This window comes from Plecotus auritus (assembly GCF_963455305.1).
Source record: "Plecotus auritus genome assembly, chromosome: 9".
In the NCBI taxonomy this organism is placed as follows: Eukaryota; Metazoa; Chordata; class Mammalia; order Chiroptera; family Vespertilionidae; genus Plecotus; species Plecotus auritus.
In genome coordinates, this window is record NC_137783.1 from 85,830,323 (window position 1) to 85,849,017 (window position 18,695).

General features: G+C 40.4%; 1 protein-coding gene across 4 annotated transcripts in view; it reads right to left on the bottom strand.

The window, feature by feature from the left end:
- Positions 1–17,726: 17,726 nt before the first annotated feature.
- The window catches only part of CEP126 (centrosomal protein 126), an 81,661-nt gene continuing 80,692 nt past the window's right edge, over positions 17,727–18,695 (bottom strand). For 2 of the 4 annotated variants that reach the window (XM_080642320.1, XM_080642324.1), the window contains one exon: positions 17,727–18,057. In XM_080642320.1, the coding sequence (XP_080498446.1) occupies positions 17,995–18,057 (63 nt within the window). In that variant the 3' untranslated portion in view covers positions 17,727–17,994. The remainder of the gene's footprint in view (positions 18,058–18,695) is intronic. The other 2 variants (XM_080642322.1, XM_080642321.1) reach the window with 1 other exon arrangement.

Here is an 18,695-nt window from a genome sequence, read left to right on the forward strand (position 1 = left end):
GCATTAACAATCATAAGGTAACCCTTTAATATTGTATTTTTGCTTGTCTAGTTTATCGTTTTATCGTGCAATGTTCTAATAGTGCTTTATTTTTTAATTTATTGATTAAAGAGGAAGAGAGAGAGAAAGAAACAATGACTTATTGTTCCACCTATTTATGCATTCACTGGTTGCTTCTTATATGTGCTCTGGACCAGAGATCAAACCAGCAACCCTGGCGTATCAGGACAACGCTCTAACCAACTTAGCCATTCGGCCAGGGCTCTAATTGTGTTTTATTATACTTTGTTTTTGATAGCACCAACCCCCTGGAACAAAAGTCAGGCTGAGGTAACCATTCCAAAGGAAGTTCTTGGGGAGTTTTTCACTGATATTTGCATATAGGAGGAAGTAAAGCAAGTTTATGTTGTTACTCATCTTCTAATTCTGAAGGTACAGAAGCCCCTTTTAGAAATATTTTGTTTAAAGAATGTCCTGGAAAATGCTTTTGTGACAAGCAAACTCAAACCTCCATTATGGAAAACTGTCACAGGAAATCGGAACGCCTGACTTTGAGGAGCATTCTTTCTCCTTTCATGTGTATACTTTTATCAAACAGTGCTCTTAGTTTTTTGGACTTATCTGATAAAACAAAATAAATGTATGAAGTAGTGTGAAAAATATAAAAACTTATTAAGCAATAAAACTCCTGCATTAATTTCCTGATTTCTCTGTCTTTGTTTCCTCTCAGAGTTAAGACACTAAAAGTGCAGCCCCATAGCCCTCTTCTTCCACTTAGCAATGAATTATTGCTGTTTTTCTATTTCATTAAGTATTCTGTAAAAACATGATTTTAATGGTTATCATATGAATGTACCCAATTTAACAAATTTCCTATTGTCACATAGAGTGCTTTATTAAATGTTCCTATTATAACAATAAGCTTTATTACATTTATTTGCCTTGTTATCCTTGAAGACATTCAGTCTTTAATGCTGAAGAATAAAAGTAGAGTTTTATAATAGAGACTTGTTTGAGATGATACATGTGAAATGTATGTAAATGAGAAAAGGATATATTTACTCTTTTGAATTACTTGTATTAGTGTATGAGGAATTTTATTTACATCACTGTATTATTAAACTTAACCAACTTACTATTTGAGGAAAAAGTTAAATCATATCTACTTTCAGAATGAATTATATAATGAACCATAGTCTATGTATTATATACATAAACATATACTCATATATAAATACAAAACAATATTTTAAAATAAAACAAGTGTTGTCAGAGACCACTGATTTTCAAGCAGGGTGGCAAGCTATTAGTGAGTAAAGCTATCTTATTGGTTGTCAACAGCATTAAAAAAATTGAGATATAATTGATATATATTTTTAGGTATACATCATAATTTGATATATGTATATATTGTGAAATGATTACCATAAGCAACTTTCAAATTCCTTAAAAATAGAACTATCGGTCCTGGCTGGTGTGGCTCAGTTGGTTGGAGTGTCGTCCTGTACACCAAAAGGTGGTGGATTCGATTCCTGGTCAGGAATCACATACCCAGGTTTCAGTTTGATACCCAGTTGGGGCACATGTGGGAAGCAACTGATCGATGTTTTTCTCTCACATCAATGTTTCTCTCTCTAAAATAAAAAAATCCATTAAAAAATAGAACTATCAGATGATCCAGCAATTCCACTTCTGCATATTTATCAGAAGGAAACAAAATCGGTATCTCAAAAAGATGTTTGCATCCCCATGCTCATTGCAGCATTATTTACAACTAGAGGCCCAGTGCACGAAATTTGTGCACTCGGGGGGGAGGGGTCCCTCAGCCCAGCCTGCGACCCATCATAGTCCAGGAGCCCTTGGGGGATGTCCAACAGCTTAGGCCTGCAGGGAGTGGGCCTAAGCCGTCAGTCAGACATCCTTAGTGCTGCTGCGGAGGCAGGAGAGGTTCCCGCCACCACCGTGGCGCTCCTCCTGTGGGAGCACACAGACCAGCAGGAGGCAGCTTCTGTGATGAGCGTCTGCCCCCTGGTGGTCAGTGGACATCATAGAGACTGATTGTTCTGCTATTTGGTCGATTTGCATACTAGTCTTTTATTATATAGCACTAGAGGCCCGGTGCACAAAATTCGTGCATGGGGGGTGTGTCCCTCAGCTCAGCCTGCACCCTCTCCAATCTGGGACCCCTCGAGGGATGTCCAACTGCCCATTTAGGTCCGATCCTGCCCGTTTAGGCCTGGTAGGATCGGGCCTAACCGGGCAGTCGGACATCCCTATCACAATCTAGGACTGCTGGCTCCCAACTGCTCGCCTGCCTGCCTTCCTGATTGCCCCTAACCGCTTCTGTCTGCCAGCCTGATCACCACCTAACCACTCCCCTGCCAGCCTGATTGATGTCTAACAGCTCCCCTGCCAGCCTGTTTGCCCCTAACTGCCCTCCCCTGCAGGCCTGGTCACCCCTAACTGCCCTCCCCTGCAGGCCTGGTTACCCCTAACTGCCCTTCCCTGCAGGCCTGGTTGCCCCCAACTTCCCTCCTCTGCTGGCCTGGTCACCCCTAACTGCTCTCCCCTGCAGGCTTGATCGCCCCCAACTGCCCTCCCTTGCAGGCCTGGTCTCTCCCAACTGCCCTCCCCTGCTGGCCATCTTGTGGTGGCCATCTTGTGTCCACATGGGGGCAGCCATCTTTGACCACATGGGGGCAGCCATCTTGTATGTTGGAGTGATGGTCAATTTGCATATTACTCTTTTATTAGATAGGATAGAGGCCTGGTGCACAAGTGGGGGCCAGCTGGTTTGTCCTGAAGGGTGTCCCGGATCAGGGTGGGGGTTCCCTTGGGGCATGGGGTGGCCTGGGCGAGGGTCCTGTGGTTGTTTGCAGGCTGGCCACACCCCCCGGCGACCCAAGTGGAGGCCCTGGGATCTGGGATTTATTTATCTTCTACAATTGAAACTTTGTAGCCTTGAGTGGAGGCCTGGGCCCTCCAGGGTGTGCAGAAAGCTTGGCTTCCTCCATTGCCGGGGAAATCCAAGCCTCCTGCTCCTGCTTGCTCTGTGGCCACATCCATCTTGGTTGGGTTAATTTGCATACTTGCTCCTGATTGGCTGGTGGGCATGGCGTGTGGGTGTAGTGGAGTGATGGTTAATTTGCATATTACTCTTTTATTAGATAGGATAGCCAAGATACAGTAACAATCAGTATTTGAAGGGTGAGTGACTTGCATTGACTGTGATAGAAAAGGCCACTGGAGGGCAGTATACTACATTAGATTAAAAAAAAATAGACATTAGCTTAATACATATTGACCTAGTTTTGCAACTGATTAGGTTAGACATAAAATGACACTTAGAAACATGTTGGACTATTAATTTAATGTTATTTGAGGACCTACTATGTGGCATACACTGAATTAGTGATAATTTGATGAATTAAAACGTTATACAATTCAGTAAGAAAAAACCATGGTAATGGAAGGCAGTTATCTATGTGTTTTTGCCTTATGTCTGCCTTTCAGATCGAATATCCTGATACTACTCATTTGAAACATGAGCTCAAGTCACGTTGAACTACTTGTAGTTGCCTTGCACATATTGTTCTCTCTTCCTGGGATATTGTTTGTGCTTCTCTCTGCCTGGTGAACCCCAGCTTACACATCAAGCCCCAATGCCCTGACTTTCCCAAGATAGTCTGTTGAGTGAATCAATAAAGCTGAAGACAAAATGGCAGAGATAAATGCAGGTACTGCTTTCTCACTCCACTCCTCTGGGGCCAAGTGTAACACTATTACAGCTGATTACTTATGTCTCTTTTCTCCAGAAAACTGAGATACTGGAAGGCAGAGGATGCATTACTTTTGTTTCTTTAGCTGTGGTAGAGAAGTGCTATGAACAGATGATGTAATGAGATCATTTTCTTTTTTTTTTTTTTAATATATTTTTTATTGATTTTTTTTTTACAGAGAGGAAGGGAGAGGGATAGAGAGCCAGAAACATCGATGAGAGAGAAACATCGATCAGCTGCCTCCTGCACACCCCACACTGGGGATGTGCCCGCAACCAAGGCACGTGCCCCTGACCGGAATCGAACCTGGGACCTTTCAGTCCACAGGCTGACGCTCTATCCACTGAGCCAAACCGGTTTCGGCATGAGATCATTTTCTACCTAATCTCTTCATTGATCCTTCCATCCTCTCCTTCCATACTTACTACTGTAAAGCAGCTAACAACCTCCAAAGCAAACCAAAGACAGACTGTTTTGATTTGCTGATGGTGAGAGAGAGTTAGGCTTTGGCAAATAATAAAGAGAAAGGGAATTTTGGAGAATAATTGAGGTTTCCATTATATTTTCCCCATGACACCTTGGGGGATGACACACACTTTAGAAATGTATGACTGAGACTAAATAACCCTTGTTCTTTCATCCCTTTCTTACACTAGCATTAATTACTTGGCCCAAAATGGTTTTGTTTGCCATTTGGCTAACAGGTTTTATTCTAGAATTCTCCTTCTTAAAAAGGTAGTCATAAGAACAAAAAATGGATCAATAGTTGGTCAGTGCTACACAAGATAAATTTTGGCTCAATGGAGCCATTCTTCATGGTACAGTGAGTGGTAAAGGACGCATAACTCTATGTGTAAATAAAAAAAATCAGTCAAGATGTTGGACTCAACATGGAATGTAGATTATGATGACAACATCAAACTGTATTAAAATTGATGACATAACCACACTGAAGAGGTTGGGGAAGAAAGGAGCTGCCCTAAGTAACTTTGGAAGATACTCAGTTGAGTGAATCAATAAAGCTGAAAATAAAATGGCATAAACACTGTACTTCAGTTGGTGAATTTGTTTGTCATAGGTGTACGAGTTAGTAATGCTGAAAGTACTTTTCATTGTATACTAGGGTTAAATAAATTAGTGCGTGCATTGTGAATAATGAGAGCCAGGTTTCTCAATGTAAAGAAAAAAGGGAAATAAACATTTTTGGAAAAAAATTTGGAATTTTTTATATAAAAGGGTTATAGAGCTATAAAAACTAAACTATAGTTATATATTTAAAGAATTATATTTGAGGATCCCAACATGGTGGCCAGCAGGAGGGCAGTGAGGAAGAGAGTGTGAGTGAGTAAAGGAGTGAGAGGTGTGTGGTGTGTGTATGTGGGTGAGAAAGGGACAGTTAGATCTCATAGGTGTCTCGAGGACTGGCAGATCAGGCTTGCCTGGTCGGGTAGTCCCTGCTACTGCCATAGGCACTCCCAGGCCGAGTGTGACTTTGGTGTGGAGCCCACGCCATCTTGAAGGGGGGAGCAGCAGAGGCCAGGAGTGCAGCCACACCCAGGTGGGCCTCAGACACCACCCTGGACCTGCGCAGTGAGCCAGTTGACAGCCATAACTTGCAAGGGACCACTGCCGTGCCTCTGCAGTGAGTGCACACTACCTCGCTGCAGGCTTCCAGATGTCTGCAGTGACTGCCCGCCAGAGAGACTTCCTGCGCCTGCCCGCCCAGGCTCCTGGACCCCACACTCCCATATCCTATGCTCCAGGACCCCATGCTGTGAGTGCAAGCCAGGGAACCCTGTGCCCTGCCTCACCTAGGCCCCAGGACTGTGCTGCAACTGCACTGCACTGGGTCACCATCCTGCTGCGGGTGCCAGGGCCGCACAGTGAATTGCATGCCAGAGGGCTCTGGGACCTCACAGGGAGTCACACAACAAAGGAACTGTGCATGTGCCCCCACTGACCCTAAGCATCTGCAGTGGACAAGTGAGGGACCAGATCATGGGGCAAGGGAGTACAACTCAGAGCATAGACAATAAAGGCATGAGGCTCAAGGAAGACCCAGCTTCTGGGCTAAGGAATCCTGGACCATTAGACTGCTAGGGGCTTCAATTTCTCAGACCTCAAGCAGGTGGTCCAAAGCCAGAAAGAGACAGCAACTCTCATTACATAGAAACAAATACAAAGAGACACAAAAAATGGGGAGACAAAGAAACAATCCCCAAAAGAAAGAAAAGAAGGAATCACCAGAAAAGGAACTAAGTGAAATGGAGGCAATTTGTCAGAGAAATAATTCAGAGTAATGATTATAAGAATGCTCAAACATCTGTAAGAATCAGGAGGAAATGAAGAATGACATAGCTGCAATAAGGAACACAATGGAAGGTTTCAACAGCAGACAGAATAAGCTGAGGACCGAATTGGTGAGTTAGAAGACAGGGTAGAAAAAACACCCAATCTGAACAGCAATTGGAAAAAAATTAAAAAGCAGGAGGAGAGTTTAAGGGAGCTTTGGGACAACATAAAATGAAGTAACATCCACATCATAGGAATGCCAGAAGGACAAGAAGAGGAGCAAGGAATAGAAAATCTATTTGAAGAAATAATGACAGAAAACTTCCCTGACTTGGGGAAGAAAAAAGTCACACAAGCACAGAGAGTCCAAAACAAGATGAACCTAAAAAGACCCACACCAAGACACGTTGTAATTACAATGGCAAACGTTAATGATAAAGAAAGAATCTTAAGGGTTGCAAGAGAGAGACATAAAGTTACCTACAAGGGATCTCCCATTAGACTATAAAATGATTTCTGAACAGAAACACATCAGGCCAGAAGGTATTGGAATGAAGTATACAAAGTAATGAAAAGCAAGGGACTGAATCCAAGAATACTCTATCCAGCAAAGCAATCATTCAAAATTGAAGGTGAAATCAGGAGCTTTGTAAAAAAAAAAAAAAAAACAGGCTAAGGGAGTTTATTGCCACCAAACCAGCAATGCAAGAAATCCTAAAGGGAGTGGAATAATAAGAAGGAATAGAAAGAGCAGGAGAAACACAGACATAAAGAATAAAAATGGAAACAAACAAGTAATAACCTTACATGTAAATGGATTAAATGCTCTAATCAAAAGACTTAGGGTAGCTGAATGGATAAGAAAACATGGCCCATACATATGTTGTCTACAAGAGACTCACCTCAGAACAAAGGACTCACACAGACTGATAGTGAAAGGATGGAAAAAATTTTTCAGGCAAACAGAAATGAAAAAAAAAAAAAAAAGCTGGGGTATCAATACTTACATCTGACAAAATAAATCTCAAAAGTGAAGGCCATAACAAGAGATAAGAAAGGCCACTTCATAATACTATAGGGATGGATACAACTAGGGGATATAACTCTGGTAAACATATATGCACCCAATACAGGAGCACCCAAATACATAAAAACACTTCTGGAAGATATCAAGAGAGAGATCGACAGTAACACAATCATAGTAGGGGACTTTCATAGCCATTGAAATCCCTGTATAAATATTTTAGACAAAAAATCAACAAAGAAACAGTAATCCTAAACAATTCTCTAGATCAGATGGAACTAATTAACATCCTCAGAACATTTCTCTTCAAAGTGATGGACTGTACATTCTTCTCAAGTGCACATGGGACATTTTCAAAGATAGACCACATATTAGGACATAGGCTAAATCTCTACAAATTCAAGAAGACTGAAATCATATTAAGAATCTTCTCAGATCACAATGGCATAATATTAGAAATCAACTACAATAAAAACAATAAAAAACAATCAAACACATGGAGGCTAAATAGAATGTTATTAAACAATGAATGGGTGACCAAAGAGATCAAAGAAGAAATAAAAAACATCCTGGAAACAAATGACAATGAAAACACAACAATCCAAAAATCTATGGGACACAGTGAAAGCAATCCTGAGAGGGAAGTTTATAGCACTATAGGCCTACCTCAAAACACAAGAAAAACTGGCAATAAGTTAACTAACCCTACAACTTAAAGAATTAGAGAGTGACAAGAAAGCCCAGAGTAAGGAAATAATAAAGGTCAGAGCAGAAATAAATGACATAAGAGACCAAAAAAAAACCCCCAAACCAAACCAAACCAAACCAAACCAAACCAAACAAACAACAACAACAAAAACACAGAACAAAAGATGTGAACTAGTACATGAGCTGGTTCTCTGAAAGGATAAACAAGATTGATGAACCTCTCGCCAGGCTAAGAAACAAAAAGAGAGGACCCAAATAAACAAAATCAGAAATGAAAGAGGTGAATTAACAACTGACCCTACAGAAATACAAAGGATTGCAAAAAAAAAATAAATACTACAAACATCTCTATTCCAACAAACTGAACAACCTAGAAAAAATGGACACATTCCTAGGGAAATAAAATCTTCCAAAACCCAATCAGGAAGAATCAGATAATCTGAATAGGCTGACAACTACTGATGAAATTGAAGCAGTAACACAAAAACATCCAGCAAACCAAAGCCCTGGTCCTGGCTTCACAGGGGAGTTTTACCAAACATTCAAAGAAGTACTAACATCTACCCTCCTCAGACTATTCTAAAAATTACAAGAGGAAGGAACACTTCCAAGTTCTTTCAATGAAGCCAGCATTATCCTAATCCCCAAGCCAGAGAAAGACATTGCAAAGAAAAAGAATTACAGGCCAATATCCCTGATGAATATAGATGCTAAAATTCTCAACAAAATATTAGCAAATCACATCCAGCAACACATTAAAAAGATCATACACCATGACCAAATAGGATTAATCCTGGTGATGCAAGGTGGTACAATATCTGCAAATCAATAAATGTGATACATGACATAAACAAATTGAAAGACAAAAATCACATGATCAATCAATTGATGCAGAAAAAGCATTTGACAAAATCCAACATCCTTTTTTTTTTTTTTAAAAAATATATTTTATTGATTTTTTACAGAGAGGAAGGGAGAGGGATAGAGAGTTAGAAATATCGATGAGAGAGAAACATCGATCAGCTGCCTCCTGCACACCCCCTACTGGGGACATGCCCACAACCAAGGTACATGCCCTTGACCGGAATCAAACCTGGGATCTTTCAGTCCGCAGGCTGACGCTCTATCCACTGAGCCAAACCGGTTTCGGCCCAACATCCTTTTTTTGATAAAAACTCTCAGCAAAGTGGGAATAGAGGGATCAGACCTCAACATAATAAAAGCCTTATATGACAAACCTATAGCCAACATCGTTAAAACCATGTCCCCTAAGAACTGGAACAAGACAGGGATGCCCACTTTCACCACTCCTGTTCAACATAGTACAGGAAATGCTACCCATAGCGATCAGACAGGAAGAAGAAATAAAAGGCATCCAAATTGGAAAAGAAGAAGTAAACCTGTCATTATTTGCTGATGACATGATACTGTACATAGAAAACCCTAAAGACTCCATCAAAAAAACCTACTAGATTTAATAAATGAATTAAGCAATATAGCAGTATAAAAAATTAACACCCAGAAAACTATGGCATTTTTATACACCAATAATGAACCCACAGAAAGAGAAACTGAAAAACAATCCTCTTTATAATTGGAACAAAAACAAGAAGATACCTATGAATAAACTTAACTAAGGAGGTAAAAGACCTGTACTCAGAAAATTACAGGACATTGAAAAAAGTGATAGAGGAAGATGTAAACAAGTGGAAGAATATACCGTGTTCATGGATTGGTAGAATCAACATCATTAAAATGTCCATACTACCCAAAGCAATCTATAGATTCAATGCAATTCCTATTAAAATACCAAGGCATATTTCACAGACCTAGAACTAACTTTCCAAAAATTTATATGGAATAAAAAAGACCCTGAATAGCCACAGCAATCCTGAGAAAGAAGAACAAAGTTGGAGGGATCACAATACCAGATATCAAGCTATATTACAAAGCCACACTGTTCTCAAGACAGCCTGGTCCTGGCACAAGAACAGACATGTAGACCAGAATGGAGAACAGAGAACCCAGAAATCAACCCAAGCCATTATGCTCCATTTATACTTGACAAAGGAGGCAAGAGCATACAATGGAGTTGAGACAGTCTCTTCAATAAATGGTGTTGGGAAAATTGGACAGATACATGCAAAAAATGAAACTAGACCACCAACTTACACCATGCACAAAAATAAACTCAAAATGGATAAGAGACTTAAATGTAAGACAGGAAACCATAAAAATCTTAGAAGAATCTATAGGCAGCAAAATATCAGACATATCTCGTAGCATTATCTTTACCCATACAGCTCTTAGCACAATGGAAACTAAGGATAAAATAAACAAAATAAAAAGCTCTGCACAGCAAAAGAAACCATCAACAAAATAGCAAGAAAGCCCACTGTAGGGCAGAACATATTTGGCAATGTTACATCCGATAAGGGGTTAATCTCCAAAATCTATAGGGAACTAATGCAACTTAACAAAAGGAAGATTAAACAATCCAATCAAAAAATGGGCAAAGGACCTATATAGACACTTCTTGAAAGTGGACATACAGAAGGCCAAGAGGCATATGAAAAAATGCTCAGAGTCACTAATCATCCAAGAGATGTGAATCAAAATGGCAATGAGGTACATACCACTTCTCTCCTGTCAGAATGGCTATCATCAACAAATCAACAAACGACAAGTGCTGGTGAGGATGTGGAGAAAAGAAAACCCTTGTACACTGCTGGTAGGAATGCAGACTGGTGTAACCTCTGTGGAAAACAGTATGGAGTTTCCTTAGAAAACTAAAAATGGAACTCCCATTTGACCCAGTAATCCCACTTCTAGGAATATAACCCAAGAAACTAGAAACACCAATCAGAAAGAACATTTGCACCCCTATGTTCATAGCAGCACAATTTACAATAGCTACGATTTGGAAACAGCCTAATGCCCATCAGCAGATGAATGGATTAAAAAACTGTGGTACATCTACACAATGAAATACTATGCTGCTGTAAAAAAGAAAGAACTCTTACCATTTGCAATAGCATGGAGGGACCTGGAGAGCATTATGCTAAGCAAAATAAGCCAGTCAGAGAAAGTTAAGTATCACATGATCTCACCCATTTGTGTTATATAATGAACAACATAAACTGATGAACAAAAATAGATCCAGAGACATAGAAGCATGGAACAGACCATCCAATCTCAGAGGGAAGGCACGGGAGGGTGGGTAGGGGTGGGGAGGAGGTAAGAGATCAACCAAAGAATTTGTATGCATATAAGACACAGACAATAGGGGGGTGAAAGCCTGGGCTGAGGGGTAGGGACAAGCTGGGAGAGGTTAATGGGGGAAAAAGAGGGACATATGTAATACTTTCAACAATAAAGAATTAAAACTATAATTAAAATTAAAAAAGAATTATTTTTGTTGAAAAAGTTGAAGTTACATGACATTGAGAAAATATAGTACATGTAATAATTTATCAAAATATATACATGTGTGTATACACACACTTTTATTTACTTTTACATATATATTCAATGTAGTTTTCCCTCTAAGTGTCAATAGTTATGGGAACACAGCATTGGCATTCTGGTTCAAACTAATGAGGTCTTAAAAAATTAGCTCTTGTATATGAGTGGTGGTGGTGCATTTTATTGTCAACATGGATTTAAAATGAGGTCATGGTAATCTTCTCTGATGCCTATTTTATTTTATTACTAGAGGCCTGGTGCACGAAATTTGTGCATGGGGGAGGTCCCTCAGCCTGGCCTGCACTCTCTTGCAATCTGGGACCCCTCGGGGGATGTCCAACTGCCGGTTTAGGCCCAATACCGCAGTGGTATCGGGCCTAAACCTGCAGTTGGACATCCCTCTCGCAATCTGGGACCACTGACTCCTAACTGCTCGCCTGCCTGCCTGCCTGATCGCCCCAGCCACTCTGCCTGCCTGCCTGATCGCCCCAGCCACTCTGCCTGCCTGATCGCCCCTAACCACTCACCTGCCTGCCTGATTGCCCCTAACCACTCTGCCTGCCTGCCTGATCGCCCCTAACCACCTCTGCCTGGCCCCCACCGCAGCAGCTTCGTCCGGAAGGATGTCTGGAACAACGTCCGGAAGGTTGTTGGGCTATCTGGTCTAATTAGCATATTATGCTTTTATTATTATAGATTATATATTTTTCCCAGTATGATTTCATTTATATAAAGGACCAAAGTGGACAACCAAACTTCTGGTGATGGAAGTCAGAATAGCAGTTATCTTTGGGGAATAATGTGCAATACTTCTGAGGTGCTAGTAATGTTCCCTATCCTGATCTGGATGTTGGTTACACAGGTGTGTCTACTTCATAAAATTTTAATGAGTTATATATGCATATTATTTGTTCACACTTTATATATATGTTATTTAATTTAAAAATTTCCAGGACACGTCCTTAGATAGTTCTAATATCCAAATGTGTTTTAATGTTCTCTTCTTGTAAGCAAGTGATTCTCCCTGGTTCTAGTTTTAAAGATAAGCCTTCCTACATTTCTCTCATAAGTTATTAGAAGCTCTGCCTCTCACAAATGTATCTAAATGTTTCTTTTGATATTTTAGTGTCTTTTGTCCAAGATTAATGTCACTTATAATGAGTTTTATAATTATATTCATTAAGCAAAATGATACATTCTTTGATTTCCTCTAAACTTAACTTCTCAATTTGAAAGGGAATTTTTTTTTCTAAAACTTAAAACTGATTGTATTTTTCTTTTTTATGGTATTTAAAAATGTTATAAATGCATTTTATCACATTCTCAGTTAGTCTTCACTTTTATAGTATGCAAAATGCTATTCTCTTCCACTTTCATTCACAAGAAATCTTTACTCTTCATTTGTCTTTCTACTTTCGTCACTTTTAATGAACCCACCTTGGAATTACTAAAATTCTAACATCTCTTTCTGGAGGAGTTACAGCCAGTATTGTACGGGGATTCTCATCATACCATCCTATCTAATAAAAGAGTAATATGCAAATTAACCCTCACTCCACTACACCCACAAGCCATGCCCACCAGCCAATCAGGAGCGAAAATGCAAATAAACCCAACCAAGATGGCTACGGCCACAGAGAGCAGGAGGGAGGCTTGGGTTTCCCTGGCAATGGAGGAAGCCAAGCTTTCCACCTGCCCTTGCTGGCCTACACCTCCACTCAAGGCTACAAAGTTTCAATGATAGAAGATACATAAACCCAAACAGAAATGGCAGCAGCCATGGAGCTGGAAAGAGCAGGAGGCTAGGGTTGCCTGCGGCGATGGAGGAAGCCAAGCTTCTGCAGCCCTGGCTGGCCCAGGCCTCAGCTTAAGGCTACAAAGTTTCAATTATAGAAGATACATAAACCCCAACAGAAATGGCTGCCGCCAGGGAGCAAGCAGAAGGCTTGGCTCCACTCCAGGCTACAAAGTTTCAATTATAGAAGATAAATAAACCCCAGATACCAGGGCCTCCGCTTGGGTGGCCAGGGGGCGTGGCCAGCCTGCAAACCACCACAGGCCCCTCACCCAGGCCACCCCACACCCCAAGGGAACCCCCACCCTGATCTGGGACACCCTTCAGGGCAAACCAGCTGGCCCCCACTTGTGCACCAGGCCTCTATCCTATCTAATAAAAGAGTAATATGCAGATTGACCATCACTCCAACACACAAGATGGCTGCCCCCATGTGGTCAAAGATCCTGCCTCCATGGGGACACAAGATGGCCACCACAAGATGGCCAGCAGGGGAGGGCAGTTGAGAGGGACCAGGCCTGCAAGGGAGGGCAGTTGTGGGCGATCAAGCCTGCAGGGGAGGGCAGTTAGGGGTGACCAAGCTGGCAGAGGAGGGAAGTTGGGGCGACCAGGCCTGCAGGGAAAGGCAGTTGGGAGGGACTCAGGCCTACAGGGGAGAGCAGTTGGGGGATACCAGGCCTGCAGGGGAGGGCAGTTGGGGGGGGACCAGGCCTGCAGGGGAGGGCATTTAGGGGTGACCAGGCCTGCAGGGGAGGGCAGTTAGGGGTGACCAGGCCTTCAGGGGAAGGCAGTTAGGGGCAAACAGGCTGGCAGGGGAGCAGTTAGGCATCGATCAGGCTGGCAGGGGAGTGGTTAGGGGGTAATCAGGCTGGCAGGCAGAAGCAGTTAGGGGCAATCAGGAAGGCAGGCAGGCAAGCAGTTGGGAGCCAGCAGTCCTGGATTGTGATAGGGATGTCCGACTGCCCGTTTAGGCCCGATCCCACTGGGATTGGGCCTAAACGGGCAGTCGGACATCCCTCAAGTGGTCCCAGATTGGAGAGGGTGCAGGCAGGCTGGGCTGAGGGATACCCCCCCTGTGTACGAATTTTGTGCACCGGGCCTCTAGTAGTTTCATAAAAGGACAGTGTCATCATGTACAAGTCCTAGTAAAATACAGATCGGGACTTTTTTTTTTTTTGAGGGAGAAAGAGTGCTGCTTCCTGCACGCCTCCTACCAGGGATTGAGTCTACAACCTGGGCATGTGCCCTGACTGGGAATGGAACTGGTGATCTCTTGGTTCATGGGTTGATGCCCAACCACGGAGCCACACTGGCTGGGTTCCATTGAGCTTTTAAAAAAAATTAAATTTATTGAGGTGACATTGATTAATAAAATTCTATAGGCTTAAGGTATACACTTCTATAATACACCATCTGTATATTGCATTGTGTGTTCACCACCCCAAGTCATGTCTTTTTCCATCACCATCTTCAAAGCCAGCAACTTAGCATATTCAAATCTTGCTCTGACTTTGATGCTGATTCTCCTGCCTTCCTCTCTCACTTACAAGGATTCTTATGATTACATTGGACAAACTCTAATAATTCGGGATAATATCCCTATCTCAAGATCCTTAATTTAGTCATATCTGCAAATTTCCTTTTGCCATGTAAAGTAATATATTCACAAGTCCTGAGGAAAAACACATGGACATCTTGGGGGACCATTATTCTGCTTACCGTTTCTATTTTGTGTAACATTTTAGTTTGTTACCATAAAGTTGCTAGTAATATCCTATTATCTCTTTTCTACTCTCTTGAACCCATTTCAATTATGTTTTTATCCCAAAAGGGCACTCAAATAGTTTTTGTCAAAGCCACCAGTGACCTGCAGGCTGTCAAATCCAATGGGAGTTTCTCAGTCTTAATCTAGCTCCAACTTCCTATCAGCCTCTCCCTTCTTTGCTGGGCTCCTTAGATTTCTTCTTTATCAACTCTCTCTCTCCAGGTGTTCATGGCTGTAAATACCACCCCCACAGTGATAATTCCCAAATTACATGTAGAGCTAGGACCTCATCCCTGAATTCCAGGCTTGTGATTTAATTGTCCATTCAATATCACCACCTGCATAGCTAATAAGCATATTAAACCTAAAAAACTGATTTTCAACCCAAACCTGCTTCTCCTCTTGGATTCTCCATCATTCACACAGTTATTCATGCTGAAAAAAAACCTACTGGAATTATCTTTGATTCTTCCTTTCCTTCTATCCTTCACATCCAATCCATCATAAGCATTTCAAAATATACCCTGAATCTGACCTCTTATTACCACCAGTTTCTAACCTGATTCAAACTATACACTTCTCTCATTTAGGTTACCACAAAAGCTCTTCAATTGGTCCCACTTCTTAAATACTTGCCACCTCCTTCCCTCCCCTAAGTGTATTCTCCAGACACCAGAGTGATCCTTTTAAGGGAATCACATCCCTCTCTTACTCTAAATCAGGGGACATCTGTCCTGAGGGCTGTATACTAGTAAGGCCTGTGAAATCATTTGGTCTGGCCCTGCCAAGGCATTAGGGGTGAGTTAATGAAATGTTTGACCAAATATAGTAGGCTCATTGTTAATTGGTCATTTTGTATGGCCCTCGAATGATGTTATAAATATCCAAACGGTCCTTGGCAGAGAAAAGATTCCCCACCCCTGCTCTAAACCCTGCAAAGGATTCATTCATATTACTTCAAAACCCCTCCTATGGTTTATAAGCCGTACATGATCCTGCTTGTGGCCTCCTCTATAACCTCATTCCCACTAATTTTGCCTTGCTCCCTGCTCTCTAGCCACACTAGCCTTTCTATTTATTTTTTTTTTAAAGAATTTTAAATTTTAAATAGATTTTTAGAAAGAGAAGAAGGGAGAAGGAGAGAGAAAAACATTGACGTGAGAGCGAAACATCGATTGGCTGCCTCCTGCATACCCCACATGGGGATTGAGCCCGCAACCTGGGCATATGCCCTGACCGGGAATCCAACCATGACCTCCTGGTTCATAAGTCAACACTCAACCACTAAGCCATGCTGGTTAGGCTCATTCAGTATACTTTATAACTATTTGATGGTATATTCTCTTTTATGGTATATTCTTGTTTTAAAATCTCTATACCCAGATTTAAGCGCCATGATGGCAAATACTTACTTTTATCTTTCATTGTATTCCTAGCACATAGAGCAGTATCTAGCACATAATAGGGACTAGATAATTGAACAAATGAATTTTTTCCTTTATTCATTATTTTGATCTGCCACTATGTACCCTGTTTTAATTCCGAAGGGCACAGAAATGAATGACAATCTCTACCTTCCAGGAGCCCTTCATTTAGAAGAACAGACTTATATACACACACACAGAATTATGATTCAGCATACAAAGGATGTAATTATAGAGAGGAGGTAGTAGAGAGGATTATTAGGAAAAAATGGAGAAAGTTCAACCCGAGTAGAATTTAAAGTAATAAATAACAGTTTATCAGGCACTTATAGGAAGGATGAGAGGGAAGGCATTCCAAGCTAAGGGTGTAGTGTATGTGCAGGCAGAGGCATGAAATAGCAGATGGCATTTGGGAACTGTAGACTTTGGTAACTGGGGTAAGTGATGTGGGAAAGGTGGGAAAGATGGTGCTAAGTAAGCAATGCAGACTCAGAATGTGAAGAACCTTAGATGTTATGATAAGGAGTGCACATTTCCTCCAATCGCTGTCTGAAAACCTTTAAGAGGAGATTGATAAAACAGATTTTCACTCGGGCCATTTTGCTCACATGTTAGAAATGCCAAAGTTAAGAAATTCAGCTCGGAAATGTCTAGATGAGAGTCTGAAGTAGAAATAGTTGAGGTGAAATAAAAGGATGTATGAGACTATCATAATTCTATACATCTTTTTTAGTAATTATATAACTTTTGTCTTTGTTTCTGTACTTTAAAAAACAACCTTCTAGATCCAGAGACATAAAAGCATGGAACAGACTGTTGAATCTCAGAGGGAAGGCGGGGGTGGGTGGGAAGAACTTGTATGCATATTTGCATAACCCATGGACACTGACAATAGGGTGGTGAAGGCCTGGGGTGGGTGGGGGGTGGGGGGTGGGGCAGAGGCAGGCTAGAAGAAGTCAGTGGGGGAAGAAAGGGGACATATGTAATACTTTCAACAATAAAGATTAAAAAAAAAATTTGTGGCAAAAAAACCCCACACAAAAACCAAAACCAAAAACCCAAAACAAACAAAAAACCCAACCTTCTAATATAACTGGTTTCCCCAATAGACATTTCTCCTGGGAAAAGAACATATTGATTAGGGAATTCAAGTAATCCAGTGGGGACTGCAATTGATGTTTTATATTTACCATTTACCCTGTGAGCCTTGCTAGTGAAGTCAGTTCTTTAGACACCAATCAAAATTAAAATGATAACTAATTTCTGACATGCAGAATTGAGAACAAGACCCCTTGGTAACATCCTTCAAAGTCCTAAACAAATAGTTTTACTACTAATGACAGATATTATTAATCATAAACTTCGTATACCTCTGTACACAAATTTAATAGGATTTATTGGAAATTTCAGAAAAACAAAGTTTCTCAACTGTAGCTAATAATTTGAATAACAAATTAGCCTTCATTTTCTTTTTAAATATAATGAATTTATTTCCAGTAGCATGCTCATTAAAAACAATAAATATTTCCATTCATTAAAATGTATTATCAATAAAAATACATAATAAAGTATAATTTGTAGCAAAAATGTAAACTAGTTAATTTATTTATATTACCCATGTTATACTTTACCTTTATTTTATGGTTATAGTGATTTAATCATTAACAAAATACATAAATAAATGATATATTTACAGATTTTAAAAAATAATGATTCCATTTAATAGTTACTGGTATATTTCATCAGTATTTTCTGTGCAATCTGGATCCAATGTTGGGAGACAGACTGGTCCTTGGCTGCATGTTCTGTAACATAATTTCAGAATATTTTTTTACTGTTGTATTATGGACTTTACAGTGGATCTCCTTATAGATTACAGATCTTAATAAGGTTAAATTCACAATTAAAACTCTCAAATGCTACATATGCATTAATCTCAACATAGAATACCACCTTATGTAAGACATCTGACTAATTACAATAGTTCATAATCTTCACTCTTTGCTTTTGGTAAAAGTTGTTTAAGAGGTTTTAAAAATCATAATCTGATGTGTAAATGTTTAAAATTTAATAATTTTATTTTCTACAGGAAGCACTTCTAACTCATATAGTACTTTAGGAGTATTTTAACAGCATGCATTGGGCTAAAGAAGTTGCTTGGAAAGGTAATTGTTCAAAATTCATTAAATTTATTTTATTTAAAAAAGTAAGTAAAATATTCCAAATGAAAATTCTGCTTATAAGATTCATAGTTTTTACATTGAAAAATCATGGAGGTGTCCTGAGGATGCCCCACAGTAATCCTATTATACTACATTGTTTGCATATTATCTCTATTAAGATATAAGCTACTTGAGAACAGGAAATGTTTTCCTCTTCCTAGTCCCAGTCCTAGCAGAGTGCCCGGCACATGGCAAAATTTAGGCAATATCTATTCAATGAA